Genomic DNA, 25,356 nt, shown 5'->3' on the forward strand with positions numbered 1-25,356 from the left:
ATAGAAGTTTATTTTATTGTTCGGTTAGTTTATCTACTCGACGCTAGATGGCGTTGTAATTGAAAAGTGTCTCACTAGATGGCACTAGTAGTATAAATAAGAGCCGGTTTTAAAATGCGACGACCAACCAGTAAACTTCCTGTCATAGATGAGAGTTCTTATACAACAACTTATTAAACTGTCTGATAATAATTACCAAATAGGTTAGCGTAGCATGGGATGCGACCTGTCTGGATTATGTGGTCGCTTCCTAAAGAAAACTATGGGTTCCTGAAGGGGCTATAAGTGAAATTGTAGCCATAATGCTTTCTGTCCCCTTCATTGAATTCTCCGGTGACCAAGTAGTTGACAGCTACTTCCATCAAAGAATAACAATCTTGGGGATAATCTGGGGAGCGGCACTTGATAAAAAAATTCTTTATTTAACTAGATGGGCAGAAAAATATTCATTTTTTATTCGATATTAAACATTTTTAATATATAATGTCTTTATTAAATGCTACGTAAATGTACTTACACACATTATTTCTCCCTAAAATAGCCAATAAACAATATCGACATGCCATTATTTTCATTGTGTGTAAATTTAATAAAATTTACCTATTCGAAAAGAGATTGTGTAGGTACCTTCTGAAATTTGAAATAGAATTCAGTATTCTTGATTCGTTAGCAAATCGACTGTGAACTTAATTTTGATAACTTTACAGAATGAAGAAAAAATTGCTCGCCTCATTTATATAATAACATCTTCCCCCGATTCAGAACTCCTCGATATTTTAACCGAAAAAGCGTTTACGGAGTTAGTCGATGAAATAGATTAAAAGAAAAATGAAAATCCTTTTATATACATTTTTAAGACGTTACGGGATTAAAATAAATTAATAAAATTGAACAAAATCCAGACTTTATTTAAAATAAAAAGAGATTTCCATATTACATTCTCTCTCTCTCTCGTCTGAGCGTTGTCCCGGTTGCGTCCTCAGCAGTGTTGCTGCGGAGCCCGGCGTCCGCTTTCCTGCTTTTTCTCCTCCACTTTGCACGGTCTTCGGCATCCTTAGTGGTGAGACCATTGGCACGCATATCACCCTTGGCGACGTCAAGCCAGCACTTCTTGGGTCTGCCCCTTCTAAAATTTCCATATTACATTGTTGCTTTATAAACAATAGAACTTTTGGTAACCTTCATTCGATAACTGTGCTCTGAATAACGTTTGTAGCCTTTGCAGTAATGAAGCTCGAGTAATCGTAGGTTCGGTTTCGAATACGACAGTTAGACGTTCGATTCGGGTGTTGTGAATAAAAATGAAAAGAAATCTTACTATAACAACTGAGTTGTCGTAAGGTTGCGAATAGACTCTCTGGTTTATTAAATACAAATACGTAGTTTTTAAATATTTTTGTTATACATGTATGTATGTACTGAACGTATTTTTATTTATTTACTTATCTGTATAAATCTTTTGTAAAGGGTGGCAAATTGTCTTCGGATTCTCGTTTTCTCCAGCCAGAATGTATACACCATCTCCTTTTTCTAGTTTCAATTTGTGTTTCCAATACTTCGTCATCAAGAGCTATTGCAATAGCTGCCAATTCACGTTATATACATATAAATAACACAACCTTATCACTCAAGAGAAAAAAAGGGTGAGCGGTGGCGATATGTCAGTGTCAGTTAGTGTCATACTTTCATTGATGAGTTGAATATAAGTACTAAAGGCATTGACTTACAATTATATGGACGTCGGGTCCGCGCTAAAAAGTGTCCGCACTTTTAAGGCGCTAAAATCGTATACAGAGCGCGACACTCCGCTTTAGTCTTCATTTGTTCTACTGACAGCGCGATATTGCGATGACATTACAATTTAAATTTCGAATAGGTTGACTTGGGACATTTTTTTCGTGGTTTTTGTATTAGACCCGTCGTCCATTTATTTGTAAGTCAATGACTAAAGGACATACTTTCAGTAGCTCTAGTTCCCTACATCGTTTTGCACACATTCCTCGCCCGCATCTCTCTCACACATTCCTCGCACACATCTCTCGCACACTACATTTCTTGCTATTTTGTATCTATGTACGTACAAATATACTTTGCTCCACTAATCCTTTTCCACCGGAGCTGCGCTAAGCGAGGCTAGGAAAATGAAGTAATCCTATTGGTGGATTTTTTGAAAAGGCAGCCTTAGGGTGCTGGTGAAATTACAGTCACATGGGACTTGTCAACTTATCACAGGGTGACGGGCACAGTGGCAGTGCCTTTCAGATCTTTGCGATTTAAAGCTCTGAGTGACACTGCAACTGTTATGGACATGTGTCGCTTACCACCAGGCGCACGACTTGTTCGTCCCGTCTCTTGTTATCGCAATAAAAAAGTTTGTAAAAAAATTGAAAGAATTGGAACCCACGGCCTCTGCTGGAGAAATCTGTTTGAGGATCTATGGATCTAGAGGCAATATATAAATTCAGAATTAGACGGATTATTTAATGAAACAAAATATTGGAGTTGAAATACACTTTACTAATTATTTTTATCATAAATAATATGTTTGTTATATCACAATTTGATCGTCCGATCGCCGAGAACTTAACCTATATAGTAAATTACTTAAATTATAAAATAAACTTAAATCATCGATATAATAATTTACAATTACGAATAAAAGAAAACATTATTTATTGTTTCTCGTTCGCATTTCTTACGGTTTTGCCCGTTTTATCAGAGACAAAGATTTTACCTTATTTCAATTGTAATAGCATAAAATTATACATTGAGAAATTTCATGTCCTTTGCCTTTGCAGTTTGCCCATTTGCGCTGGCGTTTAAGAGCGGTAACACGCGTTTGCATCGATGGAATCGCCTATAAATTGCAAGTGTATCGATGCAGTCGCGCGTTTGCATCGATGGAATCGCCTATAAATCGCAAATGTAGCGATGCAATTGCGTGTTTGCATCGCCGCGGAAAGTGCCGTGTGTAACCACTCTAAGGCTCAACTCACACTGCCGCAGAGTCGAAGCGTCGCGTCGCGTCCTGTTTTTCAACTACACCTCCTGACGACACGCGACGACACTCGTATTAGTGCGCCGGGATCACAGTTTGGTCGGCGTCTGACGCCTCACGGCGCCCAAGAGACCAGAAGCCGCTCGAATGCTACCAAGCGTCGACACTCGATTTCATATTTGCAAAACACAAATTTGCACCTTAATAATGGGAAAATAGAAATGAATATGCTATAGGCGAAAAAACATGACGCGTCGCGACGCTTCGACTCTGCGCCAGTGTGAGTTGAACCTTAGGGTCACATTTACAGTTATGAAAAATGTCAATACACAAGAGAACTAACAATACAAGAAAATCAAACTTAAGTACACAAAGTATAATAAAAATAATAAATATATCGAGTACAATTATTTTTCTTAAAAATATATTTTTTTATACATTTATATCGACTAGCTTTAGACTCCTTTAGGCGATACAAAGAAATACACGGTGGTCGTTCGTTTCTTTATTAAACGGCTGGTTGTAATGGCACTTTTTTCAGCATTTTAGCTTAGCAGTAAGGTGCAGCAGTGAGCGTTAAGACCTTTTCCACTGGCGAAGCGAGGCGTCGCGTGAATCGTGTTTCCGTTGCAGAATTTATAACTCCATGTTGGCAGTAATTGGGGTTTTTTTTAAATAATACCAAGTGCGCTTGGTACGACACACCTATCCAAAACAGTTGCAGTCACTCAGAACTTAAATTGCAAAAATCTTAGGGCCACTGTCACTGCGGCCGTTATCACGAGACATAAGTTGACAACTCCCATGTGCCTGTCATTCAATCAGGCGTCAAAATGTTCAAAATATTTAGTTTTATTGAATAATATGAAAGAAAATATTAATATATAAACTGCTGGCACTATAACTCTATTTTAATAGGAATACCTGTAAACAACTATTTCATGCAAGACTATTTATTGCCATAAATAAATATAATAAATGTTAAATAACATTACATACGTCGCTCTGATCCAAAGTAAGTAGCTAAAGCACTTGTGTTATAGAAATCGGAAACAGCGACAGTACCACAAACACCCTGATCCGTGACAATATAGAAAAATTAGTTTTCCTACACTCGGCCGGGGATCGAATCTGGGACCTTAGGGACGGCGACGCCATGGAAACCAGTATGCAAGCCACTCGACCATGGAGGTGAACTAAATGAATTGAAAAAATATCCAATATCCACGCTGATTCAGTTTTGTCTTTATCATTTTTTAATAAAAATGAAAAACAGCGAGAAAACTAAATAAACACGAAGAAAAATCTTCGGGACAAAGATTTGATTTGTGTCTTTATGTTTTGAGATTGACTTTTTGATTTTGATTGATACGTCTCTGACACGTACATATTGCTAGCGGCAGCATATTGTTGTTTCAATTAATTTTATTATTACGAAGATTATTGATAATTATCAATAATAATTATTAATATGAACCCTTGGTTCAATATAACGCCAATAAATATTTAAATTCTCGTTTCACGCATCCTCGTCAATCTACCGAAGATGTGCTAGGAGACAATTGAAATTTTGCAACAGATATTTCAACTCCCGTCTCGCCTCGCCGGTGGAAAAGTTCCTTAAATTTTCTTTTTAACTTCAATAAATCATAAAAATAAAAATAATAATATCAAATAATCAGGTAATAAGTAATAAAAACAATCAATATTGTACCAGATAATTTAAAATGATAATTATTATTGCCACAAAGTAAGTTCGGTTTATTTTTAATTATAGATAAAATGTATAAACAAAGAAGCTGTGATGAGACCTGTTTTTAGATGACAAATTACAGCAAAAAATTGTGCAACTAATGAAAAGTCGTGGGATATAGTAGAAATCCGCATATGTAGTAATTGGTAAAAAGCGCGTGTCTGCGTTAAACCAAATTACTACAGGAAAGGGATTTAACGTTATTTCTTTAGTATTACAATGGCTACGATTTTCATTTTTGCACAGTAAGCATTAATTTATGTTGGCTACGGACTGATAACAATATATTCCCGTAAATCACGCTAATTTGCTTGCCACGACATTTATGCGAATTTGATTTGGCCACTAAATTACCGAAATGGAAATTCATAATCCAATGCTATTTACGCGTAATTGCACTATCTTCGACGAAGTACTATAATGCTTGGATTTAGATGAACCTAATTTGTTAATACTTTGACATACTTTGGTAATAATGTTCAATACAGAGATCGGAAATAAAGAAAAATTCCTCCGATTTTATAGGACTCAAACCTCAAATGGAGACAGTCACTGGTTCGAGTTCTTGAAGGATTTGTTTACTATACCAAAGTGACGGGACGAACAAGTCGTCCACCTGGTGAGTTTTTTTACCGAAATAACGTTTCCTCGAATTTTTACTACACCAGAAACCAAATTATAACTTTGAATTTTTTTGAATTTTTAGGATGTTTATCGCAAAGATTCGATTTATTTATTTATTTATTTATTTGCATTCCATAATGTACATTACAGATGTTTTACATATATTGAGATCAAATTATGGACCCTGAACAGGGCACAGCAAATAGTAGAAGAGAGGACTAGTCTCATAATTGTTACACTTACTAATATATAATTTGATATATACCAACGCCAACAGCTTTATATTATTATATTTATTATCGACTAGTTACTAAATTCAGATACCAAATTTATCTTCTAAAAACTCTTTTACATTATAATAACTTTTATTTATCAGAAAATTCTTTAAGTTTTTAAAGAAAATCTTGTTATTTTGTTCATTTTTTATAATTTCCGGAAGATTGTTATATATTTAGGTTCGGTTAGGTTAGGTTAAGTTAGGTTTAAAAGAAAAAACATATTCCTCTCAAAATTACTTTCGAGGTTATGAAAATTCGAGCAAACGTTAATTCTGGAAAATGTCATTTCGGACTAGTGATAGGTAACTGGGAAGTTGTTAGTATTTTACAAATTATCCTGTGTAATAACAATTGATGAATAACCGGTGTATGTTTTTTAATGCAATCATTGTCGGCGCGGTTGATGGCCTCGAGCAACCAGTCACTTTGATTTTTTTTTTAAACCGTCACTATATAAGTAGAAATTCAAACGACTAAATCTATTATTTATTTACAGAATTACTTGATTACATGTACGTGCTATTATTGTCTAGTATTTGATATTATTAAAGTCTAAATTTACTTGAAACGTTTAATTTAAAGTTTTTTCTTTTCTTACATTTTATTAAGTGTAGGTACTATTTTCGGAGCTAATCGAGTTCCGGACTGTTATCGCTAGATGGCGTTAGGTGTAATTTACATTGATACGTTTACTGCTCATAGCCAATTGGAATAGGGTGTTCTAAATGAGTGGATAAATGTCTACATATTGATACAAGAAATATCATGGAGTGGCTAAGACCACAAAATGTTAATTAACTACTTTTTCGAATTCTCGATATAGCTTTATTGCATCGTGGGATAAAACTGCACACCTAGAAAGCTGAAGTTGGATTTTAAAAGAATTCTAGTGGCGTAATGGCAAAAATGCAGTAGATAACTAATATTTCACCTACTACTTCTTTTTATATTACACCAATAGAGCATAATTGATTTTTATCGCAATTTCAGACGGTAGTAATGTCCACTTCTTGTGTATTATTTCCTTGAAGTTTTATTATTAGTTTTATTCCGACTGTGTTTTTAGAATGTTTCAGGTAATACAATAAATACAATTTTCGACTCAAGGGCCCTGGCAACATTGACACTTATGGCACACTAAACTCTTTTGTTTTTGACCAACCCTGGAGTATTATTGCCTGCCTACAACTTAGAAGGTGCCACCTGCGACTGCGGAGTACAGTGATCAATCAGTAAATTCGAAATTTAATTATCTGATTTTATAATGGCAATATTATTGCACGTAGTAGGTATGTTATTTCCTCAATTTTCGTGCTTAATTTAGCTCCTTATTTGAGATTTGTTGCCCAGTCTAAACCTTACACCTAAGTTTGCCGCCGCGGCATTATCAAAAGGCCTTAACAGTTTGTAATCTCCTCAAACTGACAGATACACTTCATTTTCACGTAAAATTTTATAATATTAAAGAACTTATTTAAAAAATATATTTACAATTATTTACATTACATCACATATAAACAGGATGTTAAAAAAAACTTCGTTTTAAATTATTCTGGTTCGTGACCGCTTGACGACCCGGAGCGGTGATCTCAGCGGCGTTTTCATGAATTAAATATGATTTCTAAAGAAAAAATGATTCAGTGTCGTAAGTCGAGATACCACAGAACCTTTTATTAACACCCTGTATATTCGCCTCGTAGAAAATGACTACGGGATGGCATAAACCAAATAACATAATTATAGAGAGTCGCAGCGGGCCGATTATGTTTTCTCTTTCACACATGTTGCAAAAGTGATATGAGAGAAAGAGACAGCATACACGAGCACGATTCCACTTCTATACGCTTGTCAATTATGACCAATGTTTCTTAATATGATTTGGACTTGAAAAGGTACCTAAAATGATTTTTGAAGGAATGTTCAAGATTTTTCGACGACTTTTTGAATTTTGTAAGGAAGGTTCCAGATTTTTCGACACTTTTTGAATTTTGTTAGGAAGTTTCAATATTTTTCGATTTCCAGAGCTTCTGTTTAGCTCTCGTTCTTCATCTATCAGTGTACAAACTCATTGACACTGCCGCCGTGATGATGAAATTGCTGCGTGTTATCTACAATAACACTAGTGTAACCCCCTTCCTGTATATTGGGGCTCGGTGTCACCTTACCAAAGTTACCCTGAAAATTTTCTACCCTACCATTCTGTTGGCCATTATGCCCGTAAAAAGATATTAAATTGGTATAGTTATACTGTTGGTTTACCTCTGAACTTTCGATGGAGCTACACGAACTGGAGCTGGCCGAGAAAGGCCTCTGGTTTTGAGGATAGTAGTTATTAGCTAACACTTCTTGTTCAGGGTAGTTTTCGTTGTAAAACAACTCGTGGTATCCGTTCTGGTGGTCGAAGTCTTCTCCTACGTACGAAGGTACGGAGGAAAGGCCAGGCATGTTGTATTCCGGGTAGTTGTAGGAATCCGCGCTATAGTCGTCGTTGGTGATCTTCTCGGGATGTCGTACGTGGGGGATGGTGGGCGTGGTGATGTGCGACGGCGTGGGCGCGTCGTGCTTTGGTGCGCATTGCTCGATGTTAAGGATCTGGTGCTTCTCTTCTATGTCGCTGTGAATGATAAATGAAATTTGTTATAATAATAAGTTTATTAATTTATTTTTTGGTGAAATTACGCCACTAGTTTGTTATAATTATTACGACTCATCCGAAGAACATAGTCCGATGTGACAATATAGCGAAAAGAGGATAAGCACGTTACGAGAATAATTTCCTTATTCAAACTAAGGCCTACGTAAAGGTGTTTTGAGAATTTATGTATCTTATTTCATTTCGGAAATATAAAATCGAGCAACAGTCGATCTGACATCCACAGCGAAGAAGAACGAACGAAATGTGCTGTTCTGAGAACAAGTAGTCTTGCACATAGAACTTTGTTCGACGGATGAGTCGATTAATACAAAGATTTAATTCCTATTGAAGAAAAATTCGCTTTGATATTAGAAGTTTGAACCACTCTCTTCGCTCGTGTAATGGCAGCCTGAGCGTAGCGAGAATCTCAAATCACGAGACGCAAAACAACTTTGCTGCCGAGCGAAACACAAAACTTTTTACCTTTAAAATCACCATCGAAAATGGTAGATGAAAGAAAAACACGTGGACTATATATTTAATAAACAAAATTAGTCGTCGTTGTCAATTTAATGTCAACAGTAATTAAAATAAATTATACCAACGGATTTATATTACGGCAAATCGCGTAGTTGAACGTGTTAGTATGTTTTTTTTTCATCGAAAGAAAAATTAGGTGCACCACAGCCCATCGTCAAGTTCGAATTTCAAAAACCTTTTCCACGCTAGCGTGGAAAAAACGCTTTTACGCTCAGATTTCTAATGAGAAAGAAAGCCTTTCCGAGCTAGAGAGGTGAAAAAAAAAAAATCATTAATTAATTACAGAAATAAAGTACCTGAGTACGTAATTGACGGCGACAATGCAGTGCGGTCGACTGGAACGCGAGTTATGGACAATTGTGGCATAGCTCTGCATCCACACCCAGCCACCGGATTTGGTCAGAAAGCGGTAATACCGAGAGGTAACTTGCCCTTTGGTTAATACTGTAACAAAATTAAAGATAATTACTATTGATATATGACATTCTACAAGCGTTTTATTTCATGTCGCCATAAGGTTTCTAACAGATTGACTGCATGTTTGTAGTTAATACACCCGAGACCTCGACTGCGTGAAGTTGAAGTTGAGTCTTCACGAGAGAGAGATATAATTTTTTTTTATAATATCAAGTGACGGCACGAACAAGTCGTGCGCCTGATGGTAAGCTGCACGCCTGTCCATAACAGTTGCAGTGCCACTCGGAGCTTAAATCGCGAAGTTCTTAGGGGCACTGTCACTGCGCCCGTCACCCAGAGACATAAGTTGATAAGTGTCTGTAATTTACCAGCACCCTTAATATTCAAAATCGAAACGCAGTGTTGTTCACTTTACTGCTTAGGGGTAGAAATAGGTAAGGTGGCAGTACTTCCCTGGACGAACTCTTTCACAAGCAGCTCTACTGCTACTATATTGAATAACTTACATGTGCAATGTGAATATCTCATATGCAGTACATCAGTCCCGTGGATGTAGTGGTACAGAGTCTTTTCGATTAGATCTTGAGGCTCATACCCCGTCAACGTCGCCACTCTGTAAACAATCAAACATTGCCTTTTTATTTTATTATCTTAGGGGAGCTTGTAGCTACTTTTACAATATGGATTTAAATATAAATAATCAGATGCCAATTAAAAGCTTCCACATATGAACATTAGAAAATAACACGACCATAAGCAAGTAAATGACATTTCAAGGAGAATACAACAATCGCGTTATCAGGCACTCGAAAACAAGTTATTAGTTTGTGACGCTATTACAGTAAAGATCTATGCAACCATTCACTTACAATTATATGGACGCGCTAAAAAGTGTCCGAACTTGTAAGGCGTTAAAATCGTATACAGAGCGTCAAACTCCGCTTTAGTCTTCATTTGTTCGACTGACAGCGCGATACTGCGATGACATTACAATTTAAATCAACGTTCTAGCTTCTTCATATTCCTTTACATGTCACTGCGTTTAAATAGGTTGACTTGGGACATTTTTTTTGTGGTTTTTGTTTTAGACCCGTCGTCCATTTATTTGTAAGTCAATGTATGCAACAGTCATCATTGAGTTGGTTAAATGATGTTAATGATCTTGGTAGATAACTGTTCATTACTACTGACATCAATACTGACGTTTGAATAAGATAAGACAAATTTATTTCATTATAACTTAATCTAATAGAAGTAAAACAATTTCAGTGCAGAGTACTAAAAAACTGACGTCAAAAGTTTATGGAATTACATCTATTTGCCAAGTTTTATTGAAATCGGTTACCGGAAAGTGCGCGACACCGGATTCATCCCCTAGTTTGCCACCCTTAGAAAACATTTTCTTTAAATAGGTCCAATAAAAACGAATACCAAACCAAAAGAATCTTCAAAATCGGTTCACTAATTATCGCGTGACATACATACAGAAAAAATACAATCGATTTGAGAATCTCCTCTTTTTTGAAATCGGTTAATAAATGTAAAGGCAGTCGGAACCAAGTTCATGCAGCAAAGATCGACTGTATGCAGTTAATGCATGAAGTTGTTACAAATTCTCGCAGTCGAGGTCTCGGCTGCATGAAGTTGATTACGACTTTACGCACTAACTGCAAACAGGCAGTCAATCTGTTAAAAGCCTTAATTTAGCTATACTGAAGTAAAACGTGGACATTCCCTTGTACAAATCCCGGGACTCTTCGTATTTGACTATGCGTATTATTTATTGAAATTTGAGTGCATTGGGGACAAATTATTATTTCCTATTAAGTATTTTTTACAAATTATTGTCTCTAATAATAATCTCAGTACAGACAGAGTATTAAAAAACCGACCTCAAAAGTCATTCATCCCCTAGTTTGCCACCCTTAGAGGTGGGACACATGGGACACTTCTGCTCTTTCCAACAAAAAAAAGAATCATCAAAATCGGTACACAAAGTTAGCGCGTAACTTACATACAAAAAAGTAAAGACATGCAGTCGAATTGAGAACCTCCTCCTTTTTTTGAAGTCGGTTAAAATAATATGGTACCTAATTGTGTTTGTATAGGTGCCTACGATTGAAATATTTTAGCCATTTAAAAAGCAGTTTATTAAAATATAATCCTGGAGCAATGAAAATGGCTGAAAAATCATTATAAGTAATCTAAATAAGCTATTGCGAAATATTTATTCTCTATTGATGTTATTTTAAGTGGTTTCAGGTTATTTAGAAAGTAATCATGACTGAAAAATAATTACTGTCAAAAAGAACTGTAGCAAATTACTCCTTTATAAAGACAAGACTGTAGTGTTAAGTAGTTTTAGGTTATTTAAAAAATAACCATTTATGTAACAGCAAAAAGTGTTTTAAAAAGTAGTTGCAATAGAACTTCTTGTGAAAGGTGAGCATTACTGCGTTCCGGTTTTGAAGGGTAAGGGTCAAAAGTACAGGCACATGGGACTTGTCAACTTATATCTCAGGGTGACGGGCGCAGTGGCAGTGCCCCTCAGATCTTTGCGATTTAAAGCTCTGAGTGGCACTGTAACTGTTGTGGACAGGTGTGTCACTCCACATTTGGTATTATAAAAAAAATCTGAACAAAAACTTCTTGTAAAGTAGTTTATCTAACTATACTTAAAATCACCCCTCAACCAAGCTTATAGGACATCCGATACTCAGAACAAGTGGCAGTTAATGAAAGTCGAGGGACATTAAGGCTCCTTTGTTTCATGCCACCCTGGTACAAGTGACGAGATTACAGGGGGAATTGGAAGGAATCTATTGTGCGTTATGTTAGTCAATTTTTACAAAATGGGGGTTCTATTTGTTTTGTTTTTAGTTTAAAACCTTAGTATAAAACCACATCTGCCCCCGTTTCATGGCTAAGCATGATAGTCGCGATAAAATTGAAATAAGCGTTCGCTATTGGCCGTATCAATCAGATCTAATTTAGATAGCCAATAGCGCGCGCTTAGGTATTTCAATTTTATCGCGCGCGTCTCGACTATCATGCGTAGTAATTAAGTATCATACTATGGGGGCAGAAATGGTAAAATCGTGTTTATCACTTAAGTTATTTAAAAAACACAAAGTTTATGGAAGAAATTATACAGGATTATTTGTGTAATAGTAACAACCTCGCATATATTATTACTAACATCAGAAGCAACAACTTTAGTTGCATGACTTTTAATAATTCAACAGATTTTTCTGTCACACAAAAATAAATGTATTTTAAATAGATCGCTCTAAACGGCACTAACTCTGTGCAGGACGGGGGTGGAAGTCGTAGCGGCGTACGCTTGCACGTTTGAACTTATTCTACCAAATGCAGATCTAAAAGTGTCAGCTAGTACAACAAAACTAAAAACTTTTTTTAACCGACTTCAAAAACAGGAGGTTGTCAATTCGACAGTATCTTTTGTATATAATATGTTACTCCTCTAGTTGCGAACCGATTTTGATAATTCTTTTTTGTTGAATAGAGTGTGCCTCAGTATTGGTCCCATTTAAATTTGAATGAAATATTCGAATTGTGGCAAACTAGGGGATGAAAGCGGTTACGCGCACTTTCCGGTAAACAATTTCAATAAAACTTGGCAAATAGATATAACTGCACGAACTTTTGAAGTCGGTATTTCTATTACAAAAAAAAATATATTAAAAAGTCATGTAAATAAATGTTGTTAGTTTATAGTAAATTTCAGTGAGTAAGAGAGTGAGTGGCTATAGGAAAATGATTTTCATTTGTTTAACTGCCTCCGTGGTCGAACGGTTACCATGCTGAACCACCATGCAGAGGTTCCGGGTTGAATTCCCTGACCGGGGGAAATATTTGTATGGTCTACGTAGTGTGTAATTTGTGGTAGTCTACCTATGTGTGTATCTATGGCACTCGCGATACAGGGTTTCCCTAGTGCGGGGCAATGAGTGCGTTGTTTGTTTTGATTATTTTGTTTGTCTAACAAATGACAGAGCTGTTAAACCTAAAAAAATGTTATGGAAATTATGGTATACTCCCGAGCAATTAGGTACCCTCTATACTAAATCAACCGGTTGACACCCTACATTAGAGTACCCTCACATATTATTATATCCCATAGGCTACAGGGTAAAAACACCCTAAAGTAATAAAAAATATGCTTCGCTAATTGGCGGAAGTGATCCGGTTTTTGCGTCAACAGTTTTTTCGCTTGGTAAAACGATTTTACTATGCGGCCGGTGTTAGATGGTCTTTGCAAATCCTAAATTTCCATCTTAACTTTGCTTGGAAGAAATTGATGCTTAGCAGCCGCATGTGATACTGTACCTCATTCAGTTACTTGTTGCTATGCCGGTTTGTCATTGTAATTTTTAACGTGCAATAAACAATATTTAATTCTATAACTTCATTTATTCATTAATTTAATCAACTTTAATTAAGAGTCGATACTGCCTCAGCTCTATTACAAATTTTTCCCGTACTAATAAGGTTAATTTTGCTTAGGTCGAGCGGCAAGGACGTGTGAGCATGTGAGTTTTCTCATTTTTCAAATTAAAACCATTTGAAAAATGTATATGGTATAGCATATATAAATATAACAACCCAAGAGACAAGCATGAGTATGATATAATCCGAGGACGTTGTCATAAATTAATTAGTGAGTGTTATGGTAAATATTGTGCTGAAACAGAGGCTGCTATTTCAAAGGATCCTCGAAGATTTTGGCGATACATAAAAGATAACGCGGTAGTATGTCTGACTTCCCCGCTGAAATGTGTCTTAATAATGTAACTGCAACATCAGGCTCGGACATTGCTAATCTTTTTGCAAAGCACTTTTCCTCAGTCTACACTATCAACAATAATGTTACTGTCACTAACACGGACACTATCACCAATAATATTATTACTAATATCAAGTTCAGCGAAAAGGAAGTATTGAAACAAATTAAAGGATTGAATGTGCGGAAGGGCTCTGGTCCTGACAATATTCCCCCTGTATTTGTTAAAAGATGTGGGTCCGCTCTTTCTCTCCTGTTATGTATGATCTTCAATCGCTCCCTCTCGGAAGGGTTATTTCCGCAGGACTGGAAGAGTGCAAGAATTATGCCTTTGCATAAAAAGGGAGACAAATCCAAGATCATACATTATCGACCAATCGCTATTCTGTCGTGTTTTCCCAAATTGTTCGAGTCCCTAATCTACCCCATCATCTTCACTCATGTTGATAACCAATTAACCGATAGTCAGCACGGATTCAGATGTGGTCGCTCTGTGGAATCTAACTTATCTTTATTTGTGTCAACGGTATCACGGGAGGTTGATAGAGGCTTGCAGGTGGATACAATCTATACCGACTTTACCAGCGCCTTTGACAAGGTTTCTCATTTAGTGTTATTGTCTAAACTCGAGATGATCGGTATTAATGGTTCACTTTTGGAGTGGTTTAAATGTTACCTGTCAAAAAGACCTCAGATTGTGGTGGTGAATGGATTTCATTCTAATATGTATCTGTCCATTTCAGGGGTCCCGCAGGGGTCACATCTCGGTCCATTGTTGTTTTTAATTTTCATCAACGATGTTATATCACAGATAATGCACTGCAATGTCTCTATGTTTGCTGATGATTTGAAACTGAGCAAAACGATCCTAACGTTCAGGGATTCGGAACTTTTACAATCGGACTTAATCAATCTGTATAATTGGTGTACAGTAAATGGTATGTCACTTAACACCAATAAATGTTATCACATTAGTTTTACGAGGAAAAGAAGTCCAATCAATACGACATATATATTGGATGGGATGGCTTTAGCAAAGGTTGAGGAAATTCGCGATTTGGGCGTTGTGCTTGATCGTAAGTTGAATTTTAACTCTCACATTAACAACATAGTGAAAAGTGCAGCACGTATGTTGGGGTTCCTAAAAAGAAACTCAAAAGAATTTCGGCAGGTGCAGACTAAAAAAGTTCTGTATTATGCCTTGGTGTGTAGTCACCTCGAATTTGCCAGTGTAGCTTGGAGTCCTACTTATAGCGCACATTCCCAACGGATAGAATCCATTCAACGTGCTTTCACTCGTTACCTGGCATTTACGTCCTCGGGTATTAGTCACAGGCAGCCGTACACTGAAAGACTGGATTTTTTCAGGATGTCCTCACTACGTGACAGACGTTGGGTCACGGATATGTTATTTCTTTATAACATTATAAATAACAGAACTAAGTGTTCCGAACTTTTAAACAAAATTAATCTTGCTGTACCTTACAATTATCCCAGACAACCAGTACGGAAAATGTTCAGTATTCCAAATCATAGGACCAATTTAGGTTTGCATTGTCCCCTTTCCAGGGTATGTCGAGAATATAATGAAATCACTCACGAGGGTCCTCTCATAGATGTTTTCAATGATTCACCTAATGTTTTTAAAAAAAAACTTTTACATTACTTAAATAGTACCTAAGCTTACTCATTAATTTGAAATTTTTGTCTTTACCTTAGATAGATATTAGCAAATGTTGTGTATACCTATAATTGGCAAACATATTTATATTGTTTCCATTGTTTGTTATGCGTTGTGATATGAATTGTTATGTATGTTTTGCTGTTGGTGTACCTTACTGTAAAAATAAAAATAAAATAGCATACGTGTTCTATTTAGTAGTTCAGTCGGTATAAAAAAAAATTGGTATATGTAAAGTACCTATTGTACGTGCGGTTTTCTTGTAAAATTTCGAGGTAAGTTTGTTTTTTTTTATATCGTGAAAATTTTTAGGAATTGTGTTTTCACACCGTATAATCAGTGCATATCCTCAATTTTACTATATATTTTTCCAAATTGATTGATTCAACAATTTCACTGTTAAGAGAAATCAACCAAAGCCATTTGAGGTTGTAAGGTGTAGCACAATAATATACACACAAAAATATACATAATTTCAATAAGAAAGAAGATATCCATAATATTAACCTTAGAGCTAAGTCCAAACTCATGGTACCACGATTTCGATTAACCAAGGTAAACAACTCTTTTATGGGGAACTGTGTACGTTTTTACAATAAGATTCCGGAGCATATATTAATTTTATCATTTCCTAAGTTTAAAAAGTAAGTGGATTTCTCACAGATGGCACTACGGCAAAAAGTCGTTAAAAACCAAAAACAAAGACCAATCACATGGAAGAATGCATAAGGTTCATTGGAACCAACGAAGGTTCGTTTCGTGGCGTAGTAGACACTACGCCACGAAACGAACCTTGGTTGGTTTGGAACACGGATTGCTGGGAGACGTTGGTTCGAACCCAACCGGATCGATGTAATTTTTTGCTATATGTTCCATCTTTATTCATAATTATAACAAACTAGTGGAGTAATTTCACAAAAAATAATTGAATATCATGTGGTGAAACATTTAATAAAACTTAATAAAAATACACAAATTGACTTATCATAAATTTGAAAAAAAATTAAAACATCAATTCAAATCCATTTCCTGCAACATTGCAGGAGCAATGAGCGAATGATCATATTGATCATAATATGGCTTTATTGTACCAAAGGTTAACAAGTCTCACAAGCAGTAACTCTAACGAGCAGTAGAACTCCTTGTGTAAGATTTCGTCCAGGGAAGTACTGCCACCGTATTTTGCCTGCCGTCAAGCAGTAATGTCAGCATCACTGTGTTCCGGTTTGAAGGGTAAGAGCGCTGGTGAAATTCCAGGCACATGGGACTTGTCAACTTACGTCTCAGGGTGACAGGCGCGGTGGCAGTGTTCCTCAGATCTTTGCGACTTAAAGCTCTGAGTGGTACTGTTATAGACAGGCGTGTAGCTTAACATGTGGTGCAAGACTCGTTCGTCCCGTCACTTATATTATAAAAAAAAAGGTACGATACATTTGATCTTTTACATCATACTATACGGGACGTATTATAAGAAAAAGGCAGTATAGGGGGGGTTACTTGATACGCTGACATATCGTTATTTTGAAGTTCTGTGAGGGTTCAGTAGCTTAGAACTGTGAATATTTTTGAAGTGACATCTGGAAATTACCCAGTACTTCCCTGGACGAACTGGTACAGTTGCTTTTACGATACTCCGTCCATACATTTATTAAACTTTTGAAATCTCGAATTCTAATCAATTAGTGATGTCCTAATGCGTTACTGTGTCGATTTTTTATAACAATTGATTTTATTTATGAAGTAGTTTTAATCGTGACTGTGAGCGGGTTAAAAAAGAAGATATTGTCTGATTGGTATCGTAATGTTGCGTTTGACAATTTGTGTACTCAAGAATTAATAATTAATATTACGCAGAAGAATTCGGCGATTCATTATAATAAACAATAAGAATTTATTATAATTTATTTAATTTCATAATTATTTATTGGACAGGTACCGAAATTTATCAACTTGAATAATCTTCGTTACATAATCTGTTGGCTCAATAAATATCGGAGCTAAAGAGCACATCGCTTCACTAAAATAAATAAAAAACTCCAGGAAGGGATTCGCTCTGGGCGTTTTGGAGGGAAAAGTGTCGTTTTTATTTTGACTTTCAATTATTTTGTGAAATCTAGTTTAAAGTGAAATATGAAATGAAGTGGATAGTAATATTGTGCCTTAATCGAACTAAAATACCCGTATCGGCCCGTTCTAAGGAATCAGTCAATCCAAGCACTCCGCCTCAAATTGCCTATCCTCTTTGTGGCGGCCATATTTACAGAAACACAATTAAACGAAGACATGGCTCAAAGGACTTGTATCCAAGCCAAAATTATTAATAAGTCTCCAGGAAGTATTTAATTTTTTCTCTATAGCTGTATGTCAATAATTACGTAACTTCCGTGGCATGCACATGTCAAAAGTGAAATAAATGGTTGAGCGGAGTTTATGAGTTCTACTGCTACCACATCTCCAAGCACGAAAACAGCTGTTCTCGTAACTTTATAGGGGTTATCTATCAGTAGTCTGAAATGATATTTTTCAGAAATATCATTTAACGTTTGCTCGAATTTTCATAACCTCGAAAGTAATTTTGAGAGCAAAATGTTTTTTCTTTTAAAACTAACTTAACCGAACCTAACCGAACCTAATCGTGTCTTTGCGATAAACATCCAACATATCTCGAAAGAAGAACGGCTTAGTTAAATTCGGTTTTCGGTGTAATGAAAATTCGAACAAACGTTGTTTCGGAAAAATAACTCGAATTTGTGATAAGGGGTAACCCTTAGAGGCGGTGTTTCAGCTTAAAACTGCAATTTAATACGTACGCAAAGAGTGTTAGACTGTACAAAGTCACTACGTGATCAAGTGCGGGTTTTTCGATTTCCGCGCGGTCAGCGAGTTGTCAGCAAAAATCGCTCACCATGCTTACGCTGACGTCAGTCAGTTTGAAACCTTCAAACGTAATTGGAATTATATTTCAATTTGAAACATTTTAATCGCAAATAAAGAGACTGAAGAAGTGCAGATTTGACAGCAACATAGGAAGGCCTAATAGTATTTATTTATATAGATAATAGACAGGAAATTCTTTATTGTTAGCACCACATATAATGTATAGACAGATTACAGGACAAAAATGACACACATTAGCAGGGTAACAATTGTCGGTCTTATTGTATAATATGTCTTAGGATGGAGAGAGACTAAATATGAATAAGCGTGGAGCTAGATATAAATATTTACACAGACATAAGAAATTATTAAACAACACATTATACTTATAAATGAATAAAAATTATATATGTACCTCTCACATATATATGTACATACAATTACATAATATATTCTTACACCTCCTTACCTTACCAAGCAGTAATGTTAGCATTACTTTGTTCCGGTTTTGAAGCGTAAGGGTGCTGGTGAAATTACAGGCACGTGGGACTTGTCAAATTATGTCTCAGCGAGACGGGCGCAGTGGCAGTGCCCCTCAGATCTTGGCAATTTAAAGCTCTGAGTGCCACTGCAATTGTTATGAACAGGCTCCACAAGTTTGTTATAATTATTAATACAAAGATCGAACACTCAGAAGAAATTCCTTCGATCCGGCCGGATTCGAACCGACGTCTTCTAGCTTACCGTGCCAGACGCTATACCAACTAAGCAACGGAACGAACCAGCGTACCTCACGAATTTCTCTATGAGCTTGCGTCGTGTCTTTGTAGATAGATAGATAGATAGAAAATTCTTTATTGTTAGCACCACATTACAATATACAGATTACAGTATACAGGACAAAACTAAACACATTACTCGGGTAACAATTGGCGGTCTTATCGCTTACAGCGATTTCTTCCAGACAACCTTAGGATGGAGAGAGATTGTACATGAATAAAAGCGGGGGTGCTAGATAAAAATAATTACACAGACATATAGAATTTATTAAACAACATATTATACTTCGAAATATACACACGTATACAATATAATAAATACATATATGTATTTAGTATTGTATTTGGTTTTTTCAACGACTTTTTAGTCGTAGCGCCATCTATGAGAAATCTATAAATAAATAAATAAATAACGCACACACTCAACATAGCCCCGCACTAGGGAAACCCTGTGTCGCGGGTGCCATGGACACACACATAGACAACCACAAATTACACCCAAACTCACGAGAGAAATAATTGTAGGTCATACAACTATTTCTCCCGGCCCGGGAATCGAACCTGGGACCTCTGCGTGGCAGTTCGGCATGGTATCCGTTCGGCTACGAAGGCAGTTGAAAGATTTATCACCCAGTTAGTACCTTTACAGTTACCAGTCCTGTATAAAATAATAATACATGTTTTAAAAGGAGGAGAAACAGCCTAGCACCAGTATATGGCTATTGTTAAAGGTAGAATTTCTTTACAAGATTTTTAAATGTTTAAATATTACGCTTAATATTTAAACCTTTCACTTCTATTGTGTTACCTACATCTTGTACTTGTTGGGAGAAAAATAAACGATTTTTATTATTTTAAACCGACCTCAAAAAAGGAGGAGGTTCTCAATTCTGAGTCGCGCGGATACACTTAAATAACCACAAATTACACCCAAACTCACAAGATAAATAAATGTAGGCCATATTTCTCCCGGCCCGGGAATCGAACCTGGGACCTCCGCGTGGCAGTCCGGCATGGTAACCGTTCGGCCACTGAGACGCTTTTTATTTCAAACGTCTTAGATCGAGACAACCTGCAAGTGCTAAACGTGTCACTAAAGCGGATTTTGTCATCCAAGTACGCATAAGCTGTAGGTACCTTTAGTATAAAATTTTTGTTTCACTTTAGTTTTAAACATCGTAAATGACAAATTTTGAATATCAGTCGGAATCTTATTATAGAATCATAGACATTGCCCAGGAATTTCAGACTTTATGAAGATGATGTCAAGAACAGCTAGTTTATTTTTATTCCTCGTATTAATGTTATGTCTGTCCCTATTTCAAAAAAATACATAAATTATATTTTCATAAAATATGTACTGCGACTCAAGTGTAAAAATGTTAATTTCTTTAAACTTGTATATCTTAAAAACATTACAGGGCCCAGATTGACGATTGCCCTACGCACGTTTCTGCAGGTCAAAGATATGTTAATATCGGCATTACTTCAAAGCAAAATGGCATATGTCATTATTCATTAAAATATCCTATCTTAAAATAATAATAATCTCAGTACAGAGTACTAAAAAGATCGATCTCAAAAGTTCATGGAATTCATCTATTTGCCGACTTTTACAGAAATCAGTTACCGGAAAGTCCGCGAAACCGGATTCTTTCCCTAGTTTGTCACCTTTAGAGCTAGAATATTCTCTTTAAATTTGAACGGGACCACTACTTAGGTACCCCCTTTCCAACAAAAAAAGAATCATCTAAATCAGTTCACAAATTTAAGAGTTATCGTGTTAATATATACACATAAAAAAATACAGTCGAATTAAGAACCTCCTTTTTTTAAAGTCGGTTAATAATAATGGTCCTGCGCAACTTGAAGCGTTTGACAAAAAGAGCTATCATCAGATATGTCCAAATAAAGTCCCGTGTCGTGTTGCGAACATCTGCGCCCTCAGGTGTGTCATGTTTTGAAACATAATCGCATGTCGCACTGTTAATACAATAGTGTACTAACTCAAAATGTGTATTTTTCAGAATCGATGAAAAACGACTTACTCAGTTTCCGTGAAAGATTATTAAAATTTACATTTATATTTAAATTTATGTAATTTATATTTAAATTTAAATTTATGTAGTTTATATTTCAACCTACACGGTTAAAGTTTATTACAGACATCTAAACAATTGTTTGTCGGTATACCTATATTTGCGTAAAGACTTACAAAAAAATTTGTCTCATTTTGAGTTAAGTACATATCTTTTAATTGTTTCTTACAATATTCTAATGACGCTTTATTGACGTGTAGAGAATCAAATTTTACGTTCAGCATTAGTATAATCTCGAATTTTACATATTTTGAGTTACAACACTATTGTAATAGCAGTGCTATATGGTAAACTGCTTCGCTTCAATGTCGCTATTTCTAGTAGCATTTTATAATTGTATTTTGTACCGTGATTCACATATATTATGTTTTCTTTAGGGTACTGAGTAACAGTTGCAGAGTCACTCAGAGCTTTAAATTGCAAAGATCTGAGGGGCACTGCCACTGCGCCCGTCATCCTGAGACTTAAGTTGACAAGTCCAATGTGCCTGTAATTTCACCAGCACAATTGCTTATCCTTTAAAGCCGGAATGCAGTAATGCTCACATTACTGCTTGGCGGCAGAAATAGGTAAGGTGGCAGTACCTCCCTGGACATAAGGAGCTTTATTGCAACTAAAACTTTTACTCTTAAAGTTTGAGGATTTTTCTCCGACTGCTCAACTAGTAAATCTTCCAGTGGTACGGTTGGGAACAGATATTTATCTCTAGGACGGTTTTTTTAGATTTGGCATTTGGCATTTTGATATTTAGTATAACAATTAAGTTAAACTAAAGTAAGTGTAACAGAATCTCCACCCATATCGCAGAGTAAGTGTGAAATCGATCCGCCACGGCAAAAGTCGCCTGGAGTGATTTTTATTACTGTTTGTATTCTTTTTTTTTACTTGCTATATTTTTTATGGTTCAAATGGCGTGATGTTCTCGACGCGACGCTTTGACGGCTTGAAGTTACGAGATTGCAAGGCATACTTGAAAGTATTGGCTTTAATTAAGTTAACTTATCAAGATAACCTAAACTATCGAGTGGCTTGCACACCGTTTTCACGGTGTCGCCATCTCTGAGGTCCCGGACTCGATTAGGCCGGGTCAATGTAGAAAACTAACTTTTCTACATTGTATCGGGTCTGGGTGTTTGCATTACTAGATTTCCGTTACACTGGTGCTTCGGGATCAGAGCAACGTATGTAACGTTGTCTTATATTTTATTTATTGTTTAAGATATTTCGAATCCGTGGTGAAATATGATGATTTATTTCCAGTGGAGAGGTGGGGAAAAAATTGTACCACAATGAAGAGAAACATTGCTATAAAATTAATTAAATATATACCTTCAGTACTATGGAATTAAAGAAATAGATCTTTAAAATTATTCATATTTTGATGTGTTTTTGTTCCGCTACCGTGTTTAAATTTCGGAACCTTAGTGTTATTACTGTTTTATGATCACATCTGCAAAATTACAACTTTTCAGTTGTTTAAAGTTTTATGAACCAAATCAGTCGTTAATTGTATATTTAAATAGGAGAGCTATAAAATGTCACATATTTTACATAATTTGTTTCATTTTATTCACATTATTTAATGATATTCTCATTTTAACCGACTTCAAAAAAAGGAGGAGGTTCTCAATTCGACTGTGTTTTTTATGCATGTTACGCGATAACTCTGGTATTTGTGAACCGTATTTCATGGTTCTTTTTTTGTTAAAAAAAGAGGGTACCTCCATAGAGGTCCTATTTAATTTTAAAGAAAATCATCCACCTCTAAGGGTGGCTGATCACGCATGAACATTTATTTTTATAAATAGTGCCTAAATTTTACTTAAAGAGTAATTATTTTAATGGTTGGTTTTGCTATTCTCCAATTTTAAACGTTATTCTCTCAATGTACTTTGAGTAGTGAGAACCGATTTTTATTATCTCCTGTGTCAAGTCCTGTATAGTGGCGAACTAGGGGATATTCCTATAAAACTTGGCAAATAGATGTAATTCCACGTACTTTTGAGGTCGGTTTTTTATTGTAGCTTAATTTTTTAGTATGTAAAAATGTTGTATTTGGTTAGAGATGAACTCCAGTATTGAATCAAACCAGTTATGGTTTTTACATAAATAAAATAAAATAAAAAAATATTTCATGTGATAAAAGCATTTTTCACGTACGATATCTTATCTTTGGTTAGTTCTATCCAGTCGTCTTCGTTACTTTGATAGTATTCCATGTCATGCTTTAGGGAGTAGTTCTGGGTGACTAAAGATCATCCTGCTTTGAGTTGTGGTGTTCTTGGTTTAGGTACGAGTTGTTCTATTCGGATTAGTTAATAATTCTCATTTAAATCTACTTACTAAAATAGCATTTCTACGTTTAGCTGGGCTAAGTGATTATACTCTGAGTAATATGTGTCGATAATGTTTACTGCGTTCGCCGAAGCGACCAATGGCCTATAGCTTACGATACGGCGACACGCTGTGGGTGACTGTTTCCATTACACGTGACTGGGAAAAATTTTCATCAACGTCGTCGTTTTGCACCATGAATTATAACGTGTGGCCGTATTTATATCCTTTTTGAAAACCAACAGTGTTTACTATATCATAAATATACAAAGTAAACCTTGCAATAGCACAGTCAATAACAGATTTTCTAGAATGAAGTGTAGTATATAATACAACACCACAAAAGCATCAGCCAGTATTGAATGCTTCTGATCTTCCCCAAAAACGTGGTGTATGTTTGTGTGTGTGTGCGTGTGTGTGTGTCAGTGCACATGTGTGTGAGAGAAAGATAATGTGTTTGTGTGTATATAGTAATAAATGCTTTAGCTAATACAAATGATAAAAAACACCTCAGTCAACCGTGACTATGGACTCTGTAAAGGGCATGAAACGTTGGTTTGTTTGAAAAAACAAATGTACGCGATTTAAATCCGCAAAAATAGTTTACAAAAAAAAAACAAAAAGCTTAAAAAATAAAATTAAAAATAACTGCACTAACTACGTACTTTGAGATCGAGTTAACGTAATTAATGTTATCTAATATTTATTTATGTATTATTTATTCATTTATTCCCTTTTGCCGATTTGCAATTTGTTTACGATTAAATTTAAGAAAAAAAAAGGTTTGCAAGCAATGGAAACTCGCTCAGGCACAAGTTCACCATTTATTAGTTCACGGCAATCAGGGACGCGTAAAGTTGACCTTAACAATGCTCTGCCTTCGCGGAATCGCTGCAGTGTGCGCAGTGCTTTATACGTACTTATATATATGGTGTGGTTTACGTCTTAGGAATTTCTTGTTAAGAACGGTTAAAGCTGCGTATTTAGGATTCTCGTGGTCAGAATTGAAACGTCAATCTAAGAATTATGGTAAGATAATAACGTACACACGTACATACTCAACATAGCCCCACACTAGGGAAACCCTGTGTCGCGGGTGCCATGGACACACACGTAGACAACCACAAATTACACCCAAACTCACGAGAGAAATAAATGTAGGCCATACAAATATTTCTCCCGACCCGGGAATCGAACCTGGGACCTCTGCATGGCAGTCCGGCATGGTAACCGTTCGGCCACTGAGGCAGACGGAATATCCACAGAAATTCTCATTTTAAAATTAAGTAGGTACAGCTGTTTTGAAATGTGTCCAATGTAACCAAAAATATGTTCGGGTTAAATAACTTTTTATATCTATAAACATGTTCAAAAATTCGTAGCATTGGTATAATAAAGCCACTTTTTTTTATAACACCAAGAGACGAGACGAACAAGTCGTGCGCCTGGTGACAAGCGACACGCTAAAGATTTTGACTTTGAAAGAAAGAGCAAGAAACTCTAGGGATTGCTCTTGTCAAGTAAACTTAAATGCTAT

At 35.9% G+C, this 25,356-nt stretch overlaps 1 protein-coding gene across 1 annotated transcript in view; it reads right to left on the reverse strand.

Annotated features, from left to right (window-relative positions):
- Positions 1-7,571: 7,571 nt before the first annotated feature.
- LOC113226066 (single-minded homolog 2) overlaps positions 7,572-25,356 on the reverse strand; it is a 24,929-nt gene continuing 7,144 nt past the window's right edge. Inside the window, exons 5-7 of the mRNA XM_026458585.1 lie at positions 9,752-9,858; positions 9,125-9,272; positions 7,572-8,267 (exon numbers count right to left, since the gene is read on the reverse strand). Of these exons, the coding sequence (XP_026314370.1) occupies positions 7,706-8,267; positions 9,125-9,272; positions 9,752-9,858 (817 nt within the window). The 3' untranslated portion in view covers positions 7,572-7,705. The remainder of the gene's footprint in view (positions 8,268-9,124; positions 9,273-9,751; positions 9,859-25,356) is intronic.

Source organism: Hyposmocoma kahamanoa, unplaced genomic scaffold (genome assembly GCF_003589595.1).
Source record: "Hyposmocoma kahamanoa isolate Upper Pololo Valley unplaced genomic scaffold, ASM358959v1 181, whole genome shotgun sequence".
NCBI lineage: Eukaryota > Metazoa > Arthropoda > Insecta > Lepidoptera > Cosmopterigidae > Hyposmocoma > Hyposmocoma kahamanoa.